Source organism: Cibotium barometz, chromosome 8 (genome assembly GCF_041138505.1).
Source record: "Cibotium barometz isolate CiBa-2024 chromosome 8, ASM4113850v1, whole genome shotgun sequence".
Taxonomy (NCBI): domain Eukaryota; kingdom Viridiplantae; phylum Streptophyta; class Polypodiopsida; order Cyatheales; family Cibotiaceae; genus Cibotium; species Cibotium barometz.
The window spans coordinates 58,730,362-58,749,225 of record NC_141053.1 but is presented as its reverse complement, the minus strand read 5'-3'; the positions used below and the strand labels follow the sequence as shown (position 1 = coordinate 58,749,225).

Below are 18,864 nucleotides of genomic sequence, written 5' to 3'. Positions count from 1 at the left end.
AACATATGCTCACAAGGATTGGATGACTCATCTTGTGCCAACTATGTCCATTTATATTTTTGCAGCAGGTAGTGCGGTGGACACGTCTAAGACATTGGCGACTACATTGTATTGACACAATTCACCACCCGTGTATCCATAATACGTCCCAACTAACCATCGCCCTCTAATAATGAAATTAGTATCTGAGGGAGTATTTCAAGGAACTAATGATAAAATTAGTATCCAAGGGAACGTTCCAAGGAATATTCCTCAAACCCTAGCTAACACTTGTACCCCTCATCATCTCCTAACCATCAACCTTCACAACTACAACCCCTTGAAACATTTAAGCTGGGGTTCCCACTAAAGATATGTGCACCAATGGCTTCTCCTCGTAATGCAGACTATACAAATGTGCACCATACATCAATGTGAGTTACGTGCTGAGAGGAGGGCATTGAACATGTACTAACAATCATCACCTCCTCGAGTTGCTCTTTTGATTATCTTAGATTGAGCTATCCTCTTCTCTGTGGAGAAGTTATACCCTATAATGTGTTGTTAACTACATTACATGCTAATGTAGTTAACTACATTTTTGAGGCCTATTTGCATGCTTTGAGTTTCTATCAACATCCAAGGAAAGTGTTAGTAAGAACTGCCTTTGTTTAATTTTAGGTTTCCTACACTACTAGAAAATACATTTAGGGTCGTCATTCACCACTTCGATATTACATCTTTAAGCTCATCAAAATAGCTTTAACAACAACATCATCATTGTCATTAATTTTTTGTATCCTTGCTAGTAACATTTCCACACTCTACCATTTTCATGGGATAGGATACTTATTCTTGACAGTGACTTGATTTTGCCCTCGATAATCTATGCAAAGGCGACGAGTTCTATCCTTCTTTTGGAAAAGAACAGGTGCTCCCCAAGGAGAGCTACTGGGGCATACAAATCCTTGCTCAGTGAGTTGGGAAAGTTGCTCCTTAAGTTCAATGGCTTCAGGGAGGGACATTTTATAGGGCATTTTTGAGATGGGTTGAGCTCCACGGATCACCTCGATTTCATGATCGACTTCTCGAGGAGGAGGTAGCCTTGTAAGCTCGTCTCAGGAAAGATGTCAGGGATTTCTTGGAGTCAAGAGGGTTATGTCTCCTTACTAGGTTCAATGGTTTTGTTGAGCTTAACTAGGAAAACTTGATGTCCCTTACGTGTGTTTCCTTGAGAAGATGTTTTGCCTTGACTACCCTAGATTTAGGTTTACTTGTTTTCCCCTGAACAGATACTACTTGGCCATGCTCATTTTCAAAAGTGATACTCCCCTGGTTACAATGAATACTAGCTTTGTTTGCAATTAGCCAGTCCATTCCATCATAAATTCCTAATGGCAAGACTCTAAAGTGGCCATGAGTTTGCTCATTACCCAGCTCAAAATCAATGTTTCCTACTACAGAGTGGCGAGATACTACTTCTTTTCCACTAGATAACTCTACAATCATTCTTCAAGCTATTTTTTGACCCAAGTTTAATTTTTGCAAACACCTACTAGGAGAAAAAAATGAATGGGTATTGCCATAATCAATCAAAAGCTGGAATGGCTTACCGTGATGAGTGGTTTGGGTTTGGATTACACAAATTGTTGATTTGGACCTAGAAATTCTACCGCCTTGCATAGACGGTGGTGCGCTGTTCTTCAGTCATTCTTCCCAAGGTTGGTTCTTCACTTATAGCACAGGTAGTTCTAGCAACTACTCCTCCGCAGTCTCTGCCACGTCCACTGCCACTTGCACCTTGGTGGATAGGGGTTCCACAGCTTTGTTTGCTCTGCCACCTTGGGAAAAAGATGTTGCTAACTTGGGACAGTTGGCCCTAAAGTGTCCCGGCTCATTGCATTCAAAACACAGAGGGCTTTCTCTGGAAGAAGCAGCAGACAAGCGGGAAACAAAAGAGTTGGTTTGCTGCCCTCAGTTATAGTAGGGAAAATTCTGTTGGAGAGCTGATCTTTAGGGTTTACCTTAGGGTAATATCTCTTTTGAGGCTAGCTTTGTCGGTCCTCAGTTCTTTCACAGGAGGCTTTGCTCGTATGAGAGCATCCTGTAATGTGCTTGGCCTTATTACTTCGAGGCAGGAATCTAAGGGTTCATTTAAACCTTGGAAAAAACAAGCCACTTGCTAGGAAGTAGTCATAGCTGGGGCATACTTCCAGAGAGTGATAAATTTGGAATAGTAGTCTTCGTCGAGAGTTAAGCTGCACTACCTAAGACTAAAAAACTCATTCATCTTTATGGATTCTTGGGATGGGGGAATATATCTTTCCTTCACAGCTTGCTTGATGTCTTCCCATGTTTGAGAATACTCGGTGATTCCCTTATTACGGCACCATTGTTTCCACTAGAGTTTAGCATCTCTGGTGAGGCAAAACCGTGCAAGCATAGACTGGTTTCTACTCCAGTACCAACAGAGCTGAGAAATAATTGCCCATCGCTTCAATCCAGACTTTAGCATCCTACTCAATCTTTGAACCTTGCCCCTTAAAGGAGGGAGGTTGCATTTGCTTAAGCAGGAGCTTCTTCTCTTGGGCATCGATGTATAGCGCATTGGGAAGTGGAGGCTGATCGTCCTGGCCATCATTGTAAGATTAAAATTTTAAGATTACAAGATTCATACTTTGCACAATGTTTAAGCTTTTTTGAAAGTAAAACATTGAAATCATTTTATTTCTCAAATATTTACAAGGAAAAGTTTTATTACAAAGATTTGAGACTAATATAATTAGTCTTATTTGTCATGAAGGGAAATCCTAAGCTCAACTGTGACATAAGGCTAGAGCGATCCACATAGGTGAAATATGGGGTTCAGTTGTAGTTTCTAAGACTCGAAAAACTGATGTGGTAAGGGTGCTAAACTCTGGATTGGGCTATGTCCCATCATAGCTACTCTATCGGCAGGTAAGACCTTCATCACTCGGTCATACACCCAGCGGTCCTGTGGTATGCGATTCCCACTTAGTCGCCTGGGAGTACCCCACGAACCAAAATAAACGGTCCATCTTCAACTTTTCAATCCAACAAAACGCTTTAGATCGATAGTAAGGTTTCCAACTCGATCTGCTCGGATGAAGAAATATCTCGGCCCACGACTCTAGAAATCTCTACCCCATCCTCTTTCAATATGAGAGAAATGGGGTAGGGACATTTTCTCTAGTATCTGTATCATGGTGTCACGGAACTCAAAATTTGAGGAGTGACAAGCAGTCTCGAAGATGCACTGAAAAACTAGAAATCTTGAGTAGGCATCTCCATCTTCCTACAATCATTTAAACATCAATTCAATTTGTTCTTAGTAAACATCAATTTGTTCTTAGTAAGATGTTTTTATTAATTAGCATTATGTAAGGTAAAACATACATTGCAAAACAGTCCTTAAATGGCAAGTCCTAGGAGCTAAGATCGACTCTAATACCAATTGTAAGGTTCCCCCCTTCCAAAATAGGGGAAACACTTAAGATAGTCTACTAAGTCTTAACTTGGAGAAAATTTCCTACTCGTCGACAACTTGAACATACAAAGATTCAAGGATATGATTTGTAGGTAAGTAAGACCTAGTCCTATCCCCCCCATAGGGGGAGCATGGTCTTCTAAAAATTAAATCACCCATAGGGTAATTGATCATAATTTGGGCAACTACTAATCTTGATTCCTAGAGACAACGCTTTTTTTCTCATCCATGCAAGGCACAACCGCTGGCCTAGTCTTCTAGAATAGAGTTGCCCGAGAATCTATTTATCTAGCATAGGGCTTTTACTTAATCTGTTGGAAAGCTACCCGACTAATCCGGTCCACCCATCCATAGGATGGTACCGTTGGGGCATTCCATCCTCCCACTTTCCACCGTACTCACGCACCAATTTGTTTTCTAAGTAATCCTACCACACTGTTTAACATAAATAAACATGTTCCTTAATTTAGGGCCCTTTCACAAGGTTCGTTAAAACAGCCTCTTTCCACAGTATAATAATGCTAAAGACAAGATATATATTTTAAAAACGTTTATACAAGAATCAATTCCATATAAGCCCAAACCGGCTCTCTTATTCTTTTCTTTTATACTGCCGATGATCTAGAATTCAACCTTCCAGCCTCTACAGACTTGGCAAATCCTATGGGACCATACACCTTGTCATCGATATAGCTGACGAGGACTCAAACTGGCATGTCGTCCCCTCAAGCTCCATTGCTCAATCCTCCCACCCCTCAGAGGGATGTCTACGCGCTAGGGTGGACTTATTCACCACACTAGCCTAGGCCCTCTGTACTAGGCAGCATCACAATTACTCACCTCAATACGACGAACCTCATTCTCCCAATGGGCTGAACTATGAGCCTTACTAAACGACGCCGCCTGGCTACACAAGCACGAAAACAGAGTTAGTGCGTCGAAGCAAGGAGAAAACACGTGTACTCTTTTTCTTAAAAATAACAATTTCAATACGAACTATCGATTACAAAATACATCATTTCAAATATAATAGCTTCATAGAATTTCTAACATTTTTCAATGGAACAATTTGCATCTTCTTTCTTGATTTATTGATATTAATATTAAAGAATAATTTAAAACTCCTTTTAAATGATGACCAAGCTAACCTGGCCACCGTTCCCTTGTGGAGCTTGCAAAACGGAAGGGTTGGAGCCGCATTAGGAGCATTTTCTCTAGTCTCATCGTTGTGAGCGTCTCCTGAGGTGATTTTTGGCATTTTCAGGATGGGACCATCTTGATGACCACCTCGTAGTTCGTGACATTGCGATCGTAGTGCTTCAATCGGATCTCGATTCTGAGATCGTTTGCTCACTCTATGAGCCAAAAATCGCAGCGTGGGAACCTCCTCTAAGCTCAAAAACCTCTTATTAAAGTCTATGCAAATGGGGGGGGGGAGAATTCCTAGATGTTCTAAAGGGCAAAAACGTTTTGCTTCAAGGGGGTGAGGGCTGTAAGTCCCTTCACACCACCGGGGGGGGGGGGGAGAGAGAGAGAGAGAGAGAGAGAGAGAGAGAGAGAGAGAGAGAGAGAAGTGTTAAGGACACCCTCTCCACAAGGGTGAGGTGACTAAAAAAAGGGCTTATTTAAGAGATGGCTGATTAGGGGGTGTTGTGAGGAAGGCGGTGAGGGTTCCAAGGAATGGCTGTAGGTACAGTAAGTACGATCAGGCACACGGCTGCATGTACAGCAAGTACAGTTGGGCAACAGCTTCTACACAGTATGCAGGCTAATGCTAGGGTTGCAGCTACTGTATAGTCTCGCACACAGAGTGGCGGTATGGACTAGCGGTACGGCCTCATGATAGGTGTCGGGTACTCTACGCAATGTGCTGCTGGCCATGGAGCACACAAGGGTTTATATAGGTGTGCAGGGTACTTTGTGGGTACATAGCAAAGTACGGGTGAAGGGACGGTGTACCATCAAAGTGCACCAGTCACTAGTTTGCATGAGCCTAGGGAAAGGTACGGTGGCGGTGCACAGTCAAAGGTGTGGAACGCATGTACCCTTTTGGCCAAAGGCAGCATGGGCATCCACATGGCGGTATGTGTGGACCACATAATGGGTGGTCGGCCTTTGGTCCTTACGCGACTAATTGTACGGGTGCCCTAGTGAGTGTGTACAGTCTTTTTGGGTTGGGTCTCCAAATTTGGGACACCGACCTCGATTTGCATGTCGGAGCGCCAAAGGGGCCAATTTTTTTTTCAACGAAAATGTCCGGGATGTTTCCTGGTCATTGGCGCGTGCAGATCGTCCATCAATCAAATGCCCAATCATGCATTTATTTAAGGTTTAAAGGTCATCATTTTTAAAATAAAGTAACTAAAATTCGCATATATATAAGTTTGATTTGGTGTCCGTTTTGGATGCTATAAAAACCTATCCTATGGTGAAATCCCACACAGATTCCAAATTTGGACTCAGAATTTGAAGATTCTAAGTGAAAATGGCCCGTTTAATAAAATCACTAATTTTTATACCATAAAAACTCATAAATTCATTTATTTACAGAGATATTTTTTTAATTAATGAAGATACTACTACCAAAATGGAGTCATATCCTCCTTGTACAGTGGGGAGACTTGTCACAAAATCCATACTAATGCATTCCCACTTCATTTGGGGAATAGTCAAGGGTTGAAGTTTCCTAAGCATCTTGACCCTTTCAGCTTTGATCCTTTGGCATGACAGACATTGCTTTAAGTACCGAAGGACATCATTTTTCACGCCTACCCAATGAAAGCTCCTCCTTACACATTTAATGTTTTCGCATAGCCTGGGTTCCGTGCAAGGGGACTATCATGAGCTTCATGTAGGATTAGTTTCTTTAAAGCAAGATCCTTAGGGATACCTAGTCTGTGATTGAAGTAGAGGTTTCCTTCATGAGTGTAGTATCCCTTGATTAGATTCTTCTCCTTCTTTGAATTTTCCCCTTTTTCTACTAACTTCACCATCCTTTGATAATCTGGATCATGAGATAAGACTTCTTTCACCTTGACTAGTATGGGATCATTTGGCATCGAAATTGTACTTAAGAAAGATTTGTGGCTAAGTGCATCTACTATCACATTATCTTTCCTAGGGAGGAATTTCATGTCAAATTCATATTCTTGTAGAATTTCAAACCATCTCCTTTGCCGCATGTTGAGGTGGTTAGGCTTGGTGAAGATCTACTTCAGACTTTTGTGGTCAGTTTACAAGCTGAAATTTGCTCCCCAAGAGATAATGTCTCCATAATTTGAGGCAATGAACAACTGCTAAGAGCTCCAAATCATGGGTGGCATAATTTGCTTCATATTGCTTCAACTTGTGGTATAAGCGATTGGTCTTCCTTCTTGGCCTAAGACACCACCAAGTGCTAGACTACTGGCATTAGTAGAAACCACTTCAAATTCCTTGGTAAAATCAGGAAGTTTCAGGACTGGGACAGAAGTAATAATGGCCTTGAGCCGATCAAAATTGTTTTGATGGATTGGCAGCCACACTATTTTGCAATCCTTCTTAAGAAGATCTGTCAAGGGTCCAGCTACCGAGGCATACTCTTTGATGAAAATCATGTACCATCCTGTGATTTCCAAAAACCCACAAACTTCACGAACTGATTTAGGGTGTGGCCACTCCAAAAACCCACGAACTTCACAAACTGATTTAGGGTGTGGCCACTCTAGTATATCTTTGACCTTGGTGGGATCTACTGAGATACCATATTCAGAGATGATGAATCCAAGATACTCAATTTGATGAGTAAAGAATATACATTTGCTCTTTTGAGCATAGAGTTTATGTCTACGCAGCAATTGCAGAACCCTATGCACATGCTCCTCATGCTCTTCCACTAACTTAGAGTAGGCTAAGATATCATCAAAAAAGATAAGCATAAATTCATCCAAGTACAGACAGAATATATCTTGCATTAGGCAGTTTAAGGTTGCAGGAGCATTGGTTAACCCGAATGATATTACAATAAACTCATAGTGGCCATAACGGGTATTGAAAGCTATCTTGGGTATATCTGCTTCCTTGACTCTGATCTGATAGTTACCAGACCTCAAATCTATTTTTGAGAGAACTTTGGCCCCATGAAGCATGTCAAGAAGCTCGTCGATGCAAGGGATAGGATACTTATTCTTGACAGTGACTTGATTTAGCCCTCAATATTCTATGCAGAGGCGAAGAGTTTCGTCCTTCTTCTTTTGGAAAAGAACAAGTGCTTCCCAAGGAGAGCTACTAGGGCATACAAATCCTTGCTCAATGAGTTGGGAAAGTTGCTCCTTAAGTTCAATGGCTTCAAGGACGGACATTTTATAGGGCATTTTTGAGATGGGTTGAGCTCAGGGATCACCTCAATTTCATGATCGACTTCTTGACGAGAAGGTAGCCCTCTAAGCTCGTCACAAAAGATGTCAAAGAATTCTTGGAGCCAAGAGGGTTCTGTCTCCTTACTAGGTTCAATAGTTTTGTTGAGCAGCCCAACTAGGAAATCTCGATGTCCCTTACATGCTCCCTTGAGAAGATGTTTTGCCTTGACTACCCTAGATTTAGGTTTACCTATTTTCCCCTGAATGGATACTACTTGGCCATGCTCATTTTTAAAAGAGATACTCCCCTGGTTATAGTGAATACTAGCTTTATTTGCAATTAGCCAGTCCATCCCAAGGATTCCATCATAAATTCCTAATGGCAGGACTCTAAAGTGGCTATGAGTTTGCTCATTACCCAGCTCAAAATCAAGGTTTCTTACAGAGTGGCGAGATACTAATCCTTTTCCACTAGCTAACTCTACAATCATTCTTTAAGCTGTTTTTTGACCCAAGTTTAATTTTTGCAAACACCTAGGAGAAAGAAATGAATGGGTACTGCCACAATCAATTAAAAGCTGGAATGGCTTACCGCGATGAGTGGCTGGGGTTTGGATTATGCCAAATTGTTGATTTGGACCTTGATACTCTACCACTGCATAGAGAGTGGCGCGCTCTTCTTCAGTCTTATTCCCAAGGATGGTTCTTCACTTATAGCACATGCGGTTCTAGCAACTGCTCCTCCGCGGCCTCTTCCACGTCCACCGCCTCTTGCACCTTGGTGGATAGGGGTTCCATGGCTTTGATTTGCTCTGTCACCTTGGGGAAAAGATGTTGCTAACTTGGGACAGTTGGCCCTAAAGTGTCCCGGCTCATTGCATTCAAAACACAAAGGGCCTTCTCTGGAAGAAGCAGCATATGAGCAGGGAACGAAAGAGTTGATTTGCCGCTCAACTGTAGTAGGAAAAATTCTGTTGGGTTTCTTATAGAGCTGATCTTTAGGGTTTACCTTAGAGTAAGATCTCTTTTGAGGCTTAGCTTTGTCGATCCTTAGTTCTTTCACAAGAGGCTTTTCTCGTATATGAGAGCATCCTGTAATGTGCTTGGCCTCATTGCTTCGAGGCAGGAATCTAAGGGTTCATTTAAACCTTGGCAGAAACAAGTCACTTTTGCTGGGAAGTAGTCATAGCTAGGACATACTTCCGGAGAGTGATAAATTTGGAATAGTAGTCTTCAAGAGTTAAGCTGCACTGCCTGAGAGACTAAAAAACTCATTCATCTTTATGGATTCATGGGATGGGAGAAGATATCTTTGCTTCATAGCTTGCTTAACGTCTTCCCATGTTTGAGAATGCTCGGTGATTCCCTTGTCCCACGACACCATTGTTTCCACCAGAGTTTAGCATCTCCGATGAGGCGAAACCGTGCAAGCATGAAATTGTTGATGAGGTTGGAAACCTGGATGCTTATGATAGCCTTGGAGGCCTGTGCTTGGTGTGGGTAGATTTTTCAGCAAATCTTTCTTTCTCCAAGACAAAGCATGTGGTTCCCGCCGATGGAATGTATTTAGGGAGGTGCTTCACTGTAGAGTTTCTACATGCCAATGGCACTATGGTTTCTACTCTATGTACAGAGCACTTGGATGTGGACGGGAATCCCATTCGATACGTTGTTGAACGTAGTAAGTCTTTTGTAAGGTAAGACTAGAGCTTCGTCTATGGCACTCACTTAATTGCAATTCATGTCAAGTAGTAGTGAACTCATTCTATATTCATTATCTTTTTTATTGTTGTTCATTCATATATATAAGTAAACGAAAGAAGCGTGTATGGCAAGTGGTTACTTGGGATGTTCATCGATCGAGGGGATACAGTTCTAGATTGCTTTGCCGAATCTGAGACTAGAGCATGCAAGGGACTACATTGGCATTACATTAGCATGGAGTGGGATGAGGTGTGCTTTAGTTCTTATATACGACCTCTTTTGCACGTTCCTAAAGATTTAGGGCTACAGTATTTCAAGGGTGAAATTAGTGATTATGCTCGACAGGACCAGTAGAGGGATATGGAGACCTCATCTCTAGATGTTCCTCACCACCCTCCTCCACCCGCCCCATTATCCATAAGCCCAGCAAGGTCAAACGCCTTGTCATGGCCACCCGCCGATGTTTCATTAAAGACCCCATTTTGACCTATTATGGCCAAATATATCCCCCTTGGCTCCTTTTACAATGCTCTCATCATGGACACAATGTCCCAAACTTGCAAGGCCGCTATTTCCACCTACACCATTTGTTAGAGCTCTCGACATGCAGCTACCTTCTTCCATCAACAGCCCACACACCCTTTTTGATGTAACCCATATCTTGTAATGACAATATGTATATATATATATATATATATATATATATATATATATATATATATATATATTGATTTTCACATTATTGTGATGCACTTTTGTACACTTAAATTGGTGCTATGACATTGTTTTTTGGTATTGTTGTAACATTTTAAATAATTGAATAGAGAGATGGATCGAGATGGTGAACAGAGTTTCTTACAAACCTAAAGTAGAGTGAAAACTAATTGTGGCAAATGCACAAGCCCATGAAAGTCTATCAAGTTTGTAACCATGAATGTTCGGTCTTGTCCTACACAAGAAAACAAAGCTTTGATCAAAACAAAAGAAAACTAAAAACTTTGGGTAATGAAAACTTACAATTGAGTTGAACAATGAGCTGATACACCATTGTTTAGCACTACTACAAGACTTCTACATAGCCAATAATGGCCATCCTATAATTTTGAACCAATTTGGTCGATGTCATCGAAAATGTCAGTTTTCACTTGAAAGAATCTTGTAATGTTTTATTTTTTGTGTGCGATCGCCTCTTATCTCTATAAAGACACACCAAGGATCCTAGGTTGAGAGTGCTAGCTTTAGAATAGGTGTTTACACTAGTTAGAGTGGCCAAATGAGCCCAAGGACCACACTTTTAACTTTGGCCACCCAAGAGTATCACCTACAAAACCTAAAATGTAACTCACCACTCATTCTCTTATGCATTACATAGTCTGCTCTTCTCTACTCACTTACATCATTGCCTCTTGTGCTTGAGATTTTGTGTGCCTGCATATCATTTTATGGGTGAGAATCGAGCTACGAGGAGAGTGTGGAAGTGAGGATGATGGATCAAGCTCCTAAGTTCTCTTCATGACCGAGCGTCTTTCGAGAATCTCGCATATAAGCAATCCGAGGTGAGTGACGGACACAACACAACCCGTTTATGTGAGCTAGCTATAGCATAATAGTTGTTCATTCGAGTATGTGGTGTGTCTCAAACAAACATTGTGAGTGTAACCTATGCCTTGTGGTGCAAGAAACCTCCATAAGTGGCACTGCTACACTACTGGGAAAAAATTCCTACTGTTTAGCCCCATAGCAAGTTGAATGCTTGCATTCGGTTCAAGTTGAGCTTAAGAAATCACCAATTTTGTTGTTTATTTCTTCAATTCTTTTTTCCCCTCTTGCTACCTCTTAAAACCCCTTGATTTTTGCTTCTTTCAACACCCTAAATCTTAAATTTCATGTGATTTTCAAAGCTTTTCTATTATCCATTGTTATTATGCTTGTTTTTTCAATTTCGTAAATAAAAAATAGTAAATTGGACTTAAATTTAAGAAATAAAGTAAAATAAGCCTTAAAATTGGTTTTGAGACAACAAGGTTTACCCTAATTTAGACTCATTACATGAAAAAATTGGATTAGAAACAACAATTTGAGATAAGAATTACAAACCAAAATTATGTGTTTTGTAGTTTTTTAGATTTTGCATTAATACAAATTATATAGATTAACCTAGCTTAATCTACCTGTAATTTGAACCCCAAGTTGTAAGTCTTTTGACTAGCTGCATTTAATGCATACAAGCTTTAGGTCCCAAGTCAAAAAAGAAATCTTAAAAAACTCAAAAACCCAGACTATAAAGAAACCAAGATCTATGTTACCATTAGATGAGCCAGAGATGAAGTGGCAATGTATATCAATGGACTTTGTTGCTAGGCTACCAAGAAGTAGAGGAGGTTATGATAGCATTTTGTGGTGGTAGATAGGCTTACAAAATTCGCTCATTTCTTACCTATCAAGAGTACATATACCACTATGAATGTGGCAAATGTGTTTGTGAAGAATATCTTCAAGTTACTTGATGTGCCTGAAAGTATAGTATCAGATCGAAATGCTCGATTCACTTCAAATTTTTGATAGGCATTCTTTAAAGTTGTTGGGACATCACTTGATATGAGTACAATATATCATCCTCAAAGTGATGGGATAACAAAAAGAGTGAATTAGATCTTGGAGGACAATGTATTGCACGGACAAACCTAGAAAGTGGGATGAATACTTGTATATGGTGAAATATGTATACAATATTAGTCCACAATCTACTATTGGAATGTCGCCTCCATTCTATGAGTGAGAGAGAGAGAGAGAGAGAGAGAGAGAGAGCACAAACTAGTAAATTCAAAAGAGCTCTCTACTTCACAAGTCGAGAAAGCAAGTGTGTGATGGCCATAGAATACTTACTCGAGGCCTCCCTATACTATCTCGACGGTTTTGCCTATCCCAAACAGCTCTCTGAGGATGTGGTGGCTGTTGCTGAAGTTACTAGTAATGACATAGTGATAGTAGACGAGGTAGTACGGTGGACCAGCATGAAAAAAAATCGAGGCCAACGTTTCTGCATGTGTACAGAGAGAGAGAGAGCGCACAAGGTGTAACGAGTTCAGAGGGCGAGGTATACAGAGAGAGAGAAAACTGAGGGGACAGGCCGGAGGGGGTTAGCCTTGCATAAAGCGTAAGGTAGTATACAAAAATGTGCAGAGAAATCTGCAGGCTGAAAGCGGGGAGGGGCGTTTTAGGGCCTCTTGGTTTTGAGATCGACCACTACAACAGAGATGTTGTCGCCGCTGCCTTTCTCATGGGCTGCATGGGCCAAGGCGGATGCTGCTGACTGGGCCTCCCGGGTGGCCGAGAGGCACCTCCTTGCGATTGTGCAAGCGTCCTGGTTGGTCACCACGTCCCACAGCCCATCGCTTGCCAGGATGAGGCAGTCGTCGTCGTCCGATCTCGGCGTTATAGTCACATCCGGGTCTGCTATCACGTATGGTTTCAAGAAATGGTCGCCTGTGACATGAGTACACGGAACTCATTGTATTAGCCGTCTCCTATGTAGACGCAACCATCATGTAAGCAGTATTTATCACGGGCTTTTAATTAATCCTGGAACCTTAAAAAGAGTACAGAAAGGTGCTGAAGGGGATTGCCTACCTATAGCTCTGGACATGGCAAGCACGCCCAAAACTCTGTAGCCGTTCCAGCAGATCACTCTGCCACCAGCTGCTTCGATCCGAGCCATCTCATCTTCTCTCTCAGGCTTAGATGGAGCGAGGTCAGGCAGCAGTCATGAAACACAGCAAGACTTGTCAGTGAGATAGAGAAAGAGAGAGAAGGAGGGGGGGGGTATGGGTTGTGTTTTTTAGATATAACCCTTCTCACGCTGTGCGCGCTGGCTGCGTCTTCTCAATTTTGGGAAGTGTGTTTCTGTGCATGAGAGAGGGGCCTTCACTTGTGTGTGTGTGTGTGTGTGTGTGTGTGTGTGAGTGAGAGAGTGAGAGAGGAGAGAGAGAGAAGTGAGACGGTTACTTTACTTTGTGATCGTGATTGCGTGTGAGTGTGTGAAGGAGGGAGGGCTCGCTTCTCACTGTGCGCTGGCTCTCTCCTCTCTCTTGTTAGGTGTGAAACTGTGTGTGAGAGAGTGTGTGTGTGTGAGCGAGAGAGAGAAGGGGGGCTCACTTTGTGATCTTGAGAGAGAGCAATGGCCTGACCCCTCCGGCACAATACAGCGCGAGAGTCGCCGCAGTTGGCGACGATGATGTGACGACAGCTAAGCACTGCCACGACGGCTGTGGATCCGACGGTATCCGAAGAGGTATTGCTAGCGGCCTGCTCAACGTTTGTACCTGCGCGTGACCCCACCTCTCCGTCCATCCTCAAGAAGCTGGCCTTCATCGCTTTCTCCCACACCTCCCCCTCAGAGAGACTTCCCTCCACGTCATCCTCCACCAACACCCTTGCTCTCATCTCCTCCGCCAATGCCATGTGCAGACGCTCCCGGCAGAGGTTAGCCGCCTGCGGGGCCAAAAAAAAACCCCCCAAAAAAAGCCAGAAACAAGAAAAAAAAACCATGGCTGTAACCATTTTTCGAAATTGACCAAAATTAAGGAATTCGTAAACGATCTTGCAACATAATGATAAGATTATTTACAAATTATTGAGCACATGTACAGACATTGGGGTTCGTTTCTTCCACCTACCTGAGCACCCCCATGGCCATCATAGACTCCGAAGAAATGCAGATCAGAGCCCCCGGATCCATTTTCAAGCTCATGAGCGAGCGGAAGCGAGAGAAATCTGTGCACTACAGCCACAGCATCCTCCATCTCTTTTCTTCTGCCACAGACAGACCTCACTCCTGTGCTCGGGGGCTCATCTCTTTCACCCCTCGCATCCGAGGGCACATCATCGTTCACACTGTAGCTGCTGCTCGCTTCTGCAAATGAAGACCTCACCACCACATCTCCGCCTGCACTAACCGCCTCCTCTCTAGAGCCCTCATGGCCGTTAACCTCCGGTCCCGATCCACGTGTCACTTCTTGATCACCTCCACCTACACAATCTACACTTCTTGAAGATGAAGAAGAAGAGGAAGGCCCTTCATCCATTTCTCCAACAAGACAAGTACCACCTTATGTATGTGCAGCATTTGAAAGCCCTCCAGCACGAGTTTAGGGGACCACAAAAACATTAATCAAAGGCTAATCAGACAGGCATATGGCCATAGCAGCGACAAATTTGTGGTCTCTCCACCTTGGCAACACCCTAAAGGCCTTCAGACCTTCTTCACCCCTGGATAAAACCAGAGCAGGAGTACATCTTTCACCGAAATGACCTCCAATCCATGGCTGGTTTTGGCAAATATTAACCTTTGTAGTTCCCTAGGCATGGGCACTGCGGCCTCTGGGTACTTCCAGCTGGCACCGGTAGGCCACAACATTGAACTGATGTGTGTGTGTGTTTTCAGATTGAACGACCCAAGACGCACCCCTTGGTGTACTTGCGGTAGGTAGTGGGTGGCACTAACCTCACAGAGCGCATGAGCTTACACTCACGGGCGACTTTTCTCTACTTTGAAAAGATCCGATGCAAACGAGGCTTACTAGTAGCAAATTGTGTGCCACCCATCAAGGGAAACTGTGAGCCACGCATGGACTTGCACTATCTGCTGTGATTAACCTTGGCAATTAAATTGCTGATCCGTGTCATTGAAAAAAAGCAAAGGAAAAGGATGGGGGGAGAGAGACACACACACAGAGAGAGAGAGAGAGAGAAAGGCGCTTTAGAGACTAGATTACCTTGGCGGAAGGGGGAGGGGAGAGAGAGAGAGAGAGAGAGAGGGGGGGTTCTAGAGTACCCAGGTGTAGAGAGAGAGAGAGAGAGAGAGAAGAGATGGTGATAAGAAAGGTAAAGCTTTTCCTGTGCGGAAGGGCGTTTGCAAAGCAACCCTAACAACAGTGCAGCTGGTGATATGGCGTGTAGTTTCGTGTCTTTTGGGCTTGCAGGGTTGGGGGGTTCTTTTCATTCCAGCCTACCCACTTACTTCTCTGCGACGCGTGGCATGCAATAATTGTCTTGCCCTCAGCCAATAGGATCCCAACACCTCGCCCATTCAGTACCTGGTCTGTTTATGTCGGACAGTGATGAGGTGATGTGTTGCAGCAGTACCCCTCTCTCTCTCTCTCTCTCTCTCTCTCTCTTCAAAGTTCAAACCACCTCTCTCTCTCTCTCTCTCTCTCTCTCTCTCTCTCTCCTCTCAACATACACACCCTCGTTCCCCTTGGCATATAATAATGTACCTTTCCACCATTATACTTTTCCCTTGAAATGAAGTGTGCTTCAGCTCATAGGCCTAGTCTAGAAAAGAGTGTCCTAGCTGTGCATGGTTGCCACATGTCGCCTTGCCACTCTCCCCTTCTCTCTAGTCTCTTTCACATGTCTCACGTTCATCTCTTTTCTATGGCCTTTCCATTTCTCAATTTCTGAGCTCCTTAGGAACTTGGAAGTCCCCATGTGAAGAAAGTAGACTCCAAGGCTTCTCAACTACCATGTGTAGCCGACATGTAGCAATCCAAAAGGCAAGATGTATATGTATAAGTTAACAATTTGTATATAGAGTGTCGTCACTCAAATAATGTTATAGATTCTCTATTTGTGTTCTATAGTTTTTGCATATCTTTTGTGGACCTTAGATGCCCCACCTTAGAGTTATACATGCCTTTAATAATATTTGGGCCTTGAAATCTTCATATGTAGACAGGCTATACCTATTCATCTTCTATGAAGGGCAATTCTCACCTTTCCAAATGGCAATCCTTGCCTCCTCGTGTCCGCATGGGGTAGAACGGCTCCCTTCCCCCTCCCTCACAAAATTTCTGCTTTATCGAAAGGCATTTCTCCTTTCTCTTTCAATACATGAGAATTTTAAACACGTGGAGCATATCTCCTCTTTCCTTGTTCGTGTAAATAGGCATTTCATCATTTATTTATTTTTGCTTCAACACTCTACTATCCTTTACTTTTTTGCAAGTATAATACTAAAAACCTCTCTCTCTCTCTCTCTCTCTCTCTCTCTCTCTCTCTCTCTCTCTCTCTCTCTCTCTCTCTCTCTCTCTCTCTCTCTCTGCGTGCATGTATAAAGAGGAAGCATGCAAACACACTACAAAGAGGTAGCTAAGTGAGAAAATTGATAGTGGGGGCCAAGAGAGTGGCAATGACGAATTGCCATGGGGTGGGTTGAGCAATCGAGTTGGGTAGGCAATAGCATTGGATATGGTCAAGCAATAATGAGTGTGGTCAAGCCACTACAGCATGTAAGGGTCAGAGGTGGAAGGATTGCACATTTGTAAACACCTATTACACATGTGACATATCAATTTATTACTATGCCTTGAGATTTTAGATCCAGCACCTATGTATATAGCACTATTAGTTTTATTGAAGGCAATCCTTCAAATTTTAAGTTTTATGGAAGGAAATCCTCTAAATTTTAGAATCATGTTTTAGTCTTTGAAGTCTATAGGCACATAATAATGCAATCTTGTATGAAAGTGCTTGAAGATAGTGAACTCTTACAAAAGGGGCTTATTGGATAGGTTTAATGTATGCATGTTGACCACATATGAGGTGGAAAACTCAAAAATTATTTTGAAATTCCCATTTATACTTGCAAAGTACATGCATTTTGACTTATGTACATAAAGAATATTTACATGCATTTTGACTTATATATATAAAGAATAGTTACATTCTAAAAAATGGTGCGATAATGATACCTCTAATTATTGCTCTCTCCTCTCTCTCTCTCTCTCTCTCTCTCTCTCTCTCTCTCTCTCTCTCTCTCTCTCTCTCTCTCTCTCAGAAAACTAAATAGTGGAAGCAAGATCTTCACAATACAAAGCACTGGATTACAGAAAGAAATGGAGAGTAAACAATATTACTGCTTGCAAACTTTGATTATAAATTGATGGATATCTACCCACCCATGTGATTCGAGTAAGGAGCTTTAATAGCAATCTACTTAGACTCTGGATAAAGGATGTCTTGCATACAAGAGTGCTTGAATACAATTAACTCGATGATGACCAAAGGCTACCAAACTAGTCTATATATAGTGCCCAAGGTCGACATGGATGTAGTTCGGCCGCGTCTACCAAACCCACAACTTGGTCCAAAATAACCAACTGACCGTCCATCTAATGTGTGTGTGTGTGTGTGTGTTCGCATGTGCGTGTACGTGTGAGTTCATGCATGTGAGTGTACATGTGTGCATTAGGTGGGTCTGTATGTGTGTGTGTGTGTGCGCGCGCGCGTACATGTACATGTACATATGTGCATGTGTGTGTGTGTGCATGCGTGTGTGTGAACATATGTACTACTAATCGTCATCTTACTCATAAGGTGATAGAACACTAGTATTATAAGATTATAGAATATGCTTCATTGGGAATTAAGATTAAATTTTAAGATAATAATACAAAAAAATACACATTAAATAGCTAAATGTTATGCTTGCAAAAAAATAAGAGTTGTAGACCATCATCCAAGGGTAGCACCTCGCTTGTATCCATCCGATGAGAATATATGATTAGAACCAAGATATATTACAAGCTATGTAAGGTTCTAAACTATAACTTGGTTATTATCCCTATTATTAAGGTATATCTACATAGTTTCAAAATAGTTCCCTTCTTGTATTTATAGGGCAAAGTATTAAGATATGAAGTACGCTAACCACTACTATAATAGGCTTGGGGTAAACCATAGGTTTTTAACATGATGTGTGTGTGTGTGTGTAATATTTGCCTCTTGTCAATATTCTTTATTACATTTCAATAGCAAGGATGTAGTTTTTTCTTCCAATTGTGTATCACTTCAATTTAAAGGAGTGCAAAATTTAATCTCTCATAAGAGTCAAAGATGCAGCCAGTCTTCATTTAAGAGAATCACATATTCTAGCTCACTCTTTAGGGGAATTTCAAAAATAATTCCTTAACAATGTGTTTCCTAGCTATGATAATTTTAATAATTTTTCTCAACAATGATAAATAGCATTTAAATTATCCTTTTAATGATATAACTAAGGGTTTTATGGTGTTTTGGATATTTAAAAGTGATCTAATCATTATCGTAATATTTCACACTCCACAAATCCTCTGCATCATGTGTGTGCAAGGGACAATTAAAAATACATTGGTTTCATGTTTTTTTAAATTATTTGCATCTGGTTTGATTAGTATAAACATTATGAATAAACTTTGTGAGAAAACTAATATTATGTTATTACCACATGGTCTATGACTTTTGTTTGAGTAAATCTATTAAATTAATAAGCTAAATGCTTTATTAAAAATAAAAGGT

General features: G+C 41.8%; 1 protein-coding gene across 1 annotated transcript; it reads right to left on the bottom strand.

Moving 5' to 3' along the window:
- Window positions 1–12,072: 12,072 nt before the first annotated feature.
- LOC147636480 (protein phosphatase 2C 53-like) lies at window positions 12,073–15,470 on the bottom strand. Its single transcript, XM_086801934.1, has 4 exons — window positions 14,205–15,470; window positions 13,684–14,019; window positions 13,159–13,264; window positions 12,073–13,014 (listed from the first exon to the last, which is right to left on the bottom strand). Exons 1-4 carry the CDS (start codon window positions 14,610–14,612, stop codon window positions 12,746–12,748), a joined length of 1,119 nt encoding a protein of 372 aa, XP_086658060.1. The 5' UTR covers window positions 14,613–15,470; the 3' UTR covers window positions 12,073–12,745.
- Between the last annotated feature and the right edge of the window lie 3,394 nt (window positions 15,471–18,864).

Excerpts from the sequence above, each read along its gene's own strand:
- LOC147636480 (XM_086801934.1), bottom strand. The coding sequence starts at position 14,612 with ATGGATGAAGGGCCTTCCTCTTCTTCTTCATCTTCAAGAAGTGTAGAT. Across the intron at positions 13,265-13,683 it reads CTCTCTCTCAAGATCACAAA|CCTGAGAGAGAAGATGAGAT; the intron begins GTGAGCCCCCCT and ends GCTCCATCTAAG. Across the intron at positions 13,015-13,158 it reads TGCCATGTCCAGAGCTATAG|GCGACCATTTCTTGAAACCA; the intron begins GTAGGCAATCCC and ends CTCATGTCACAG.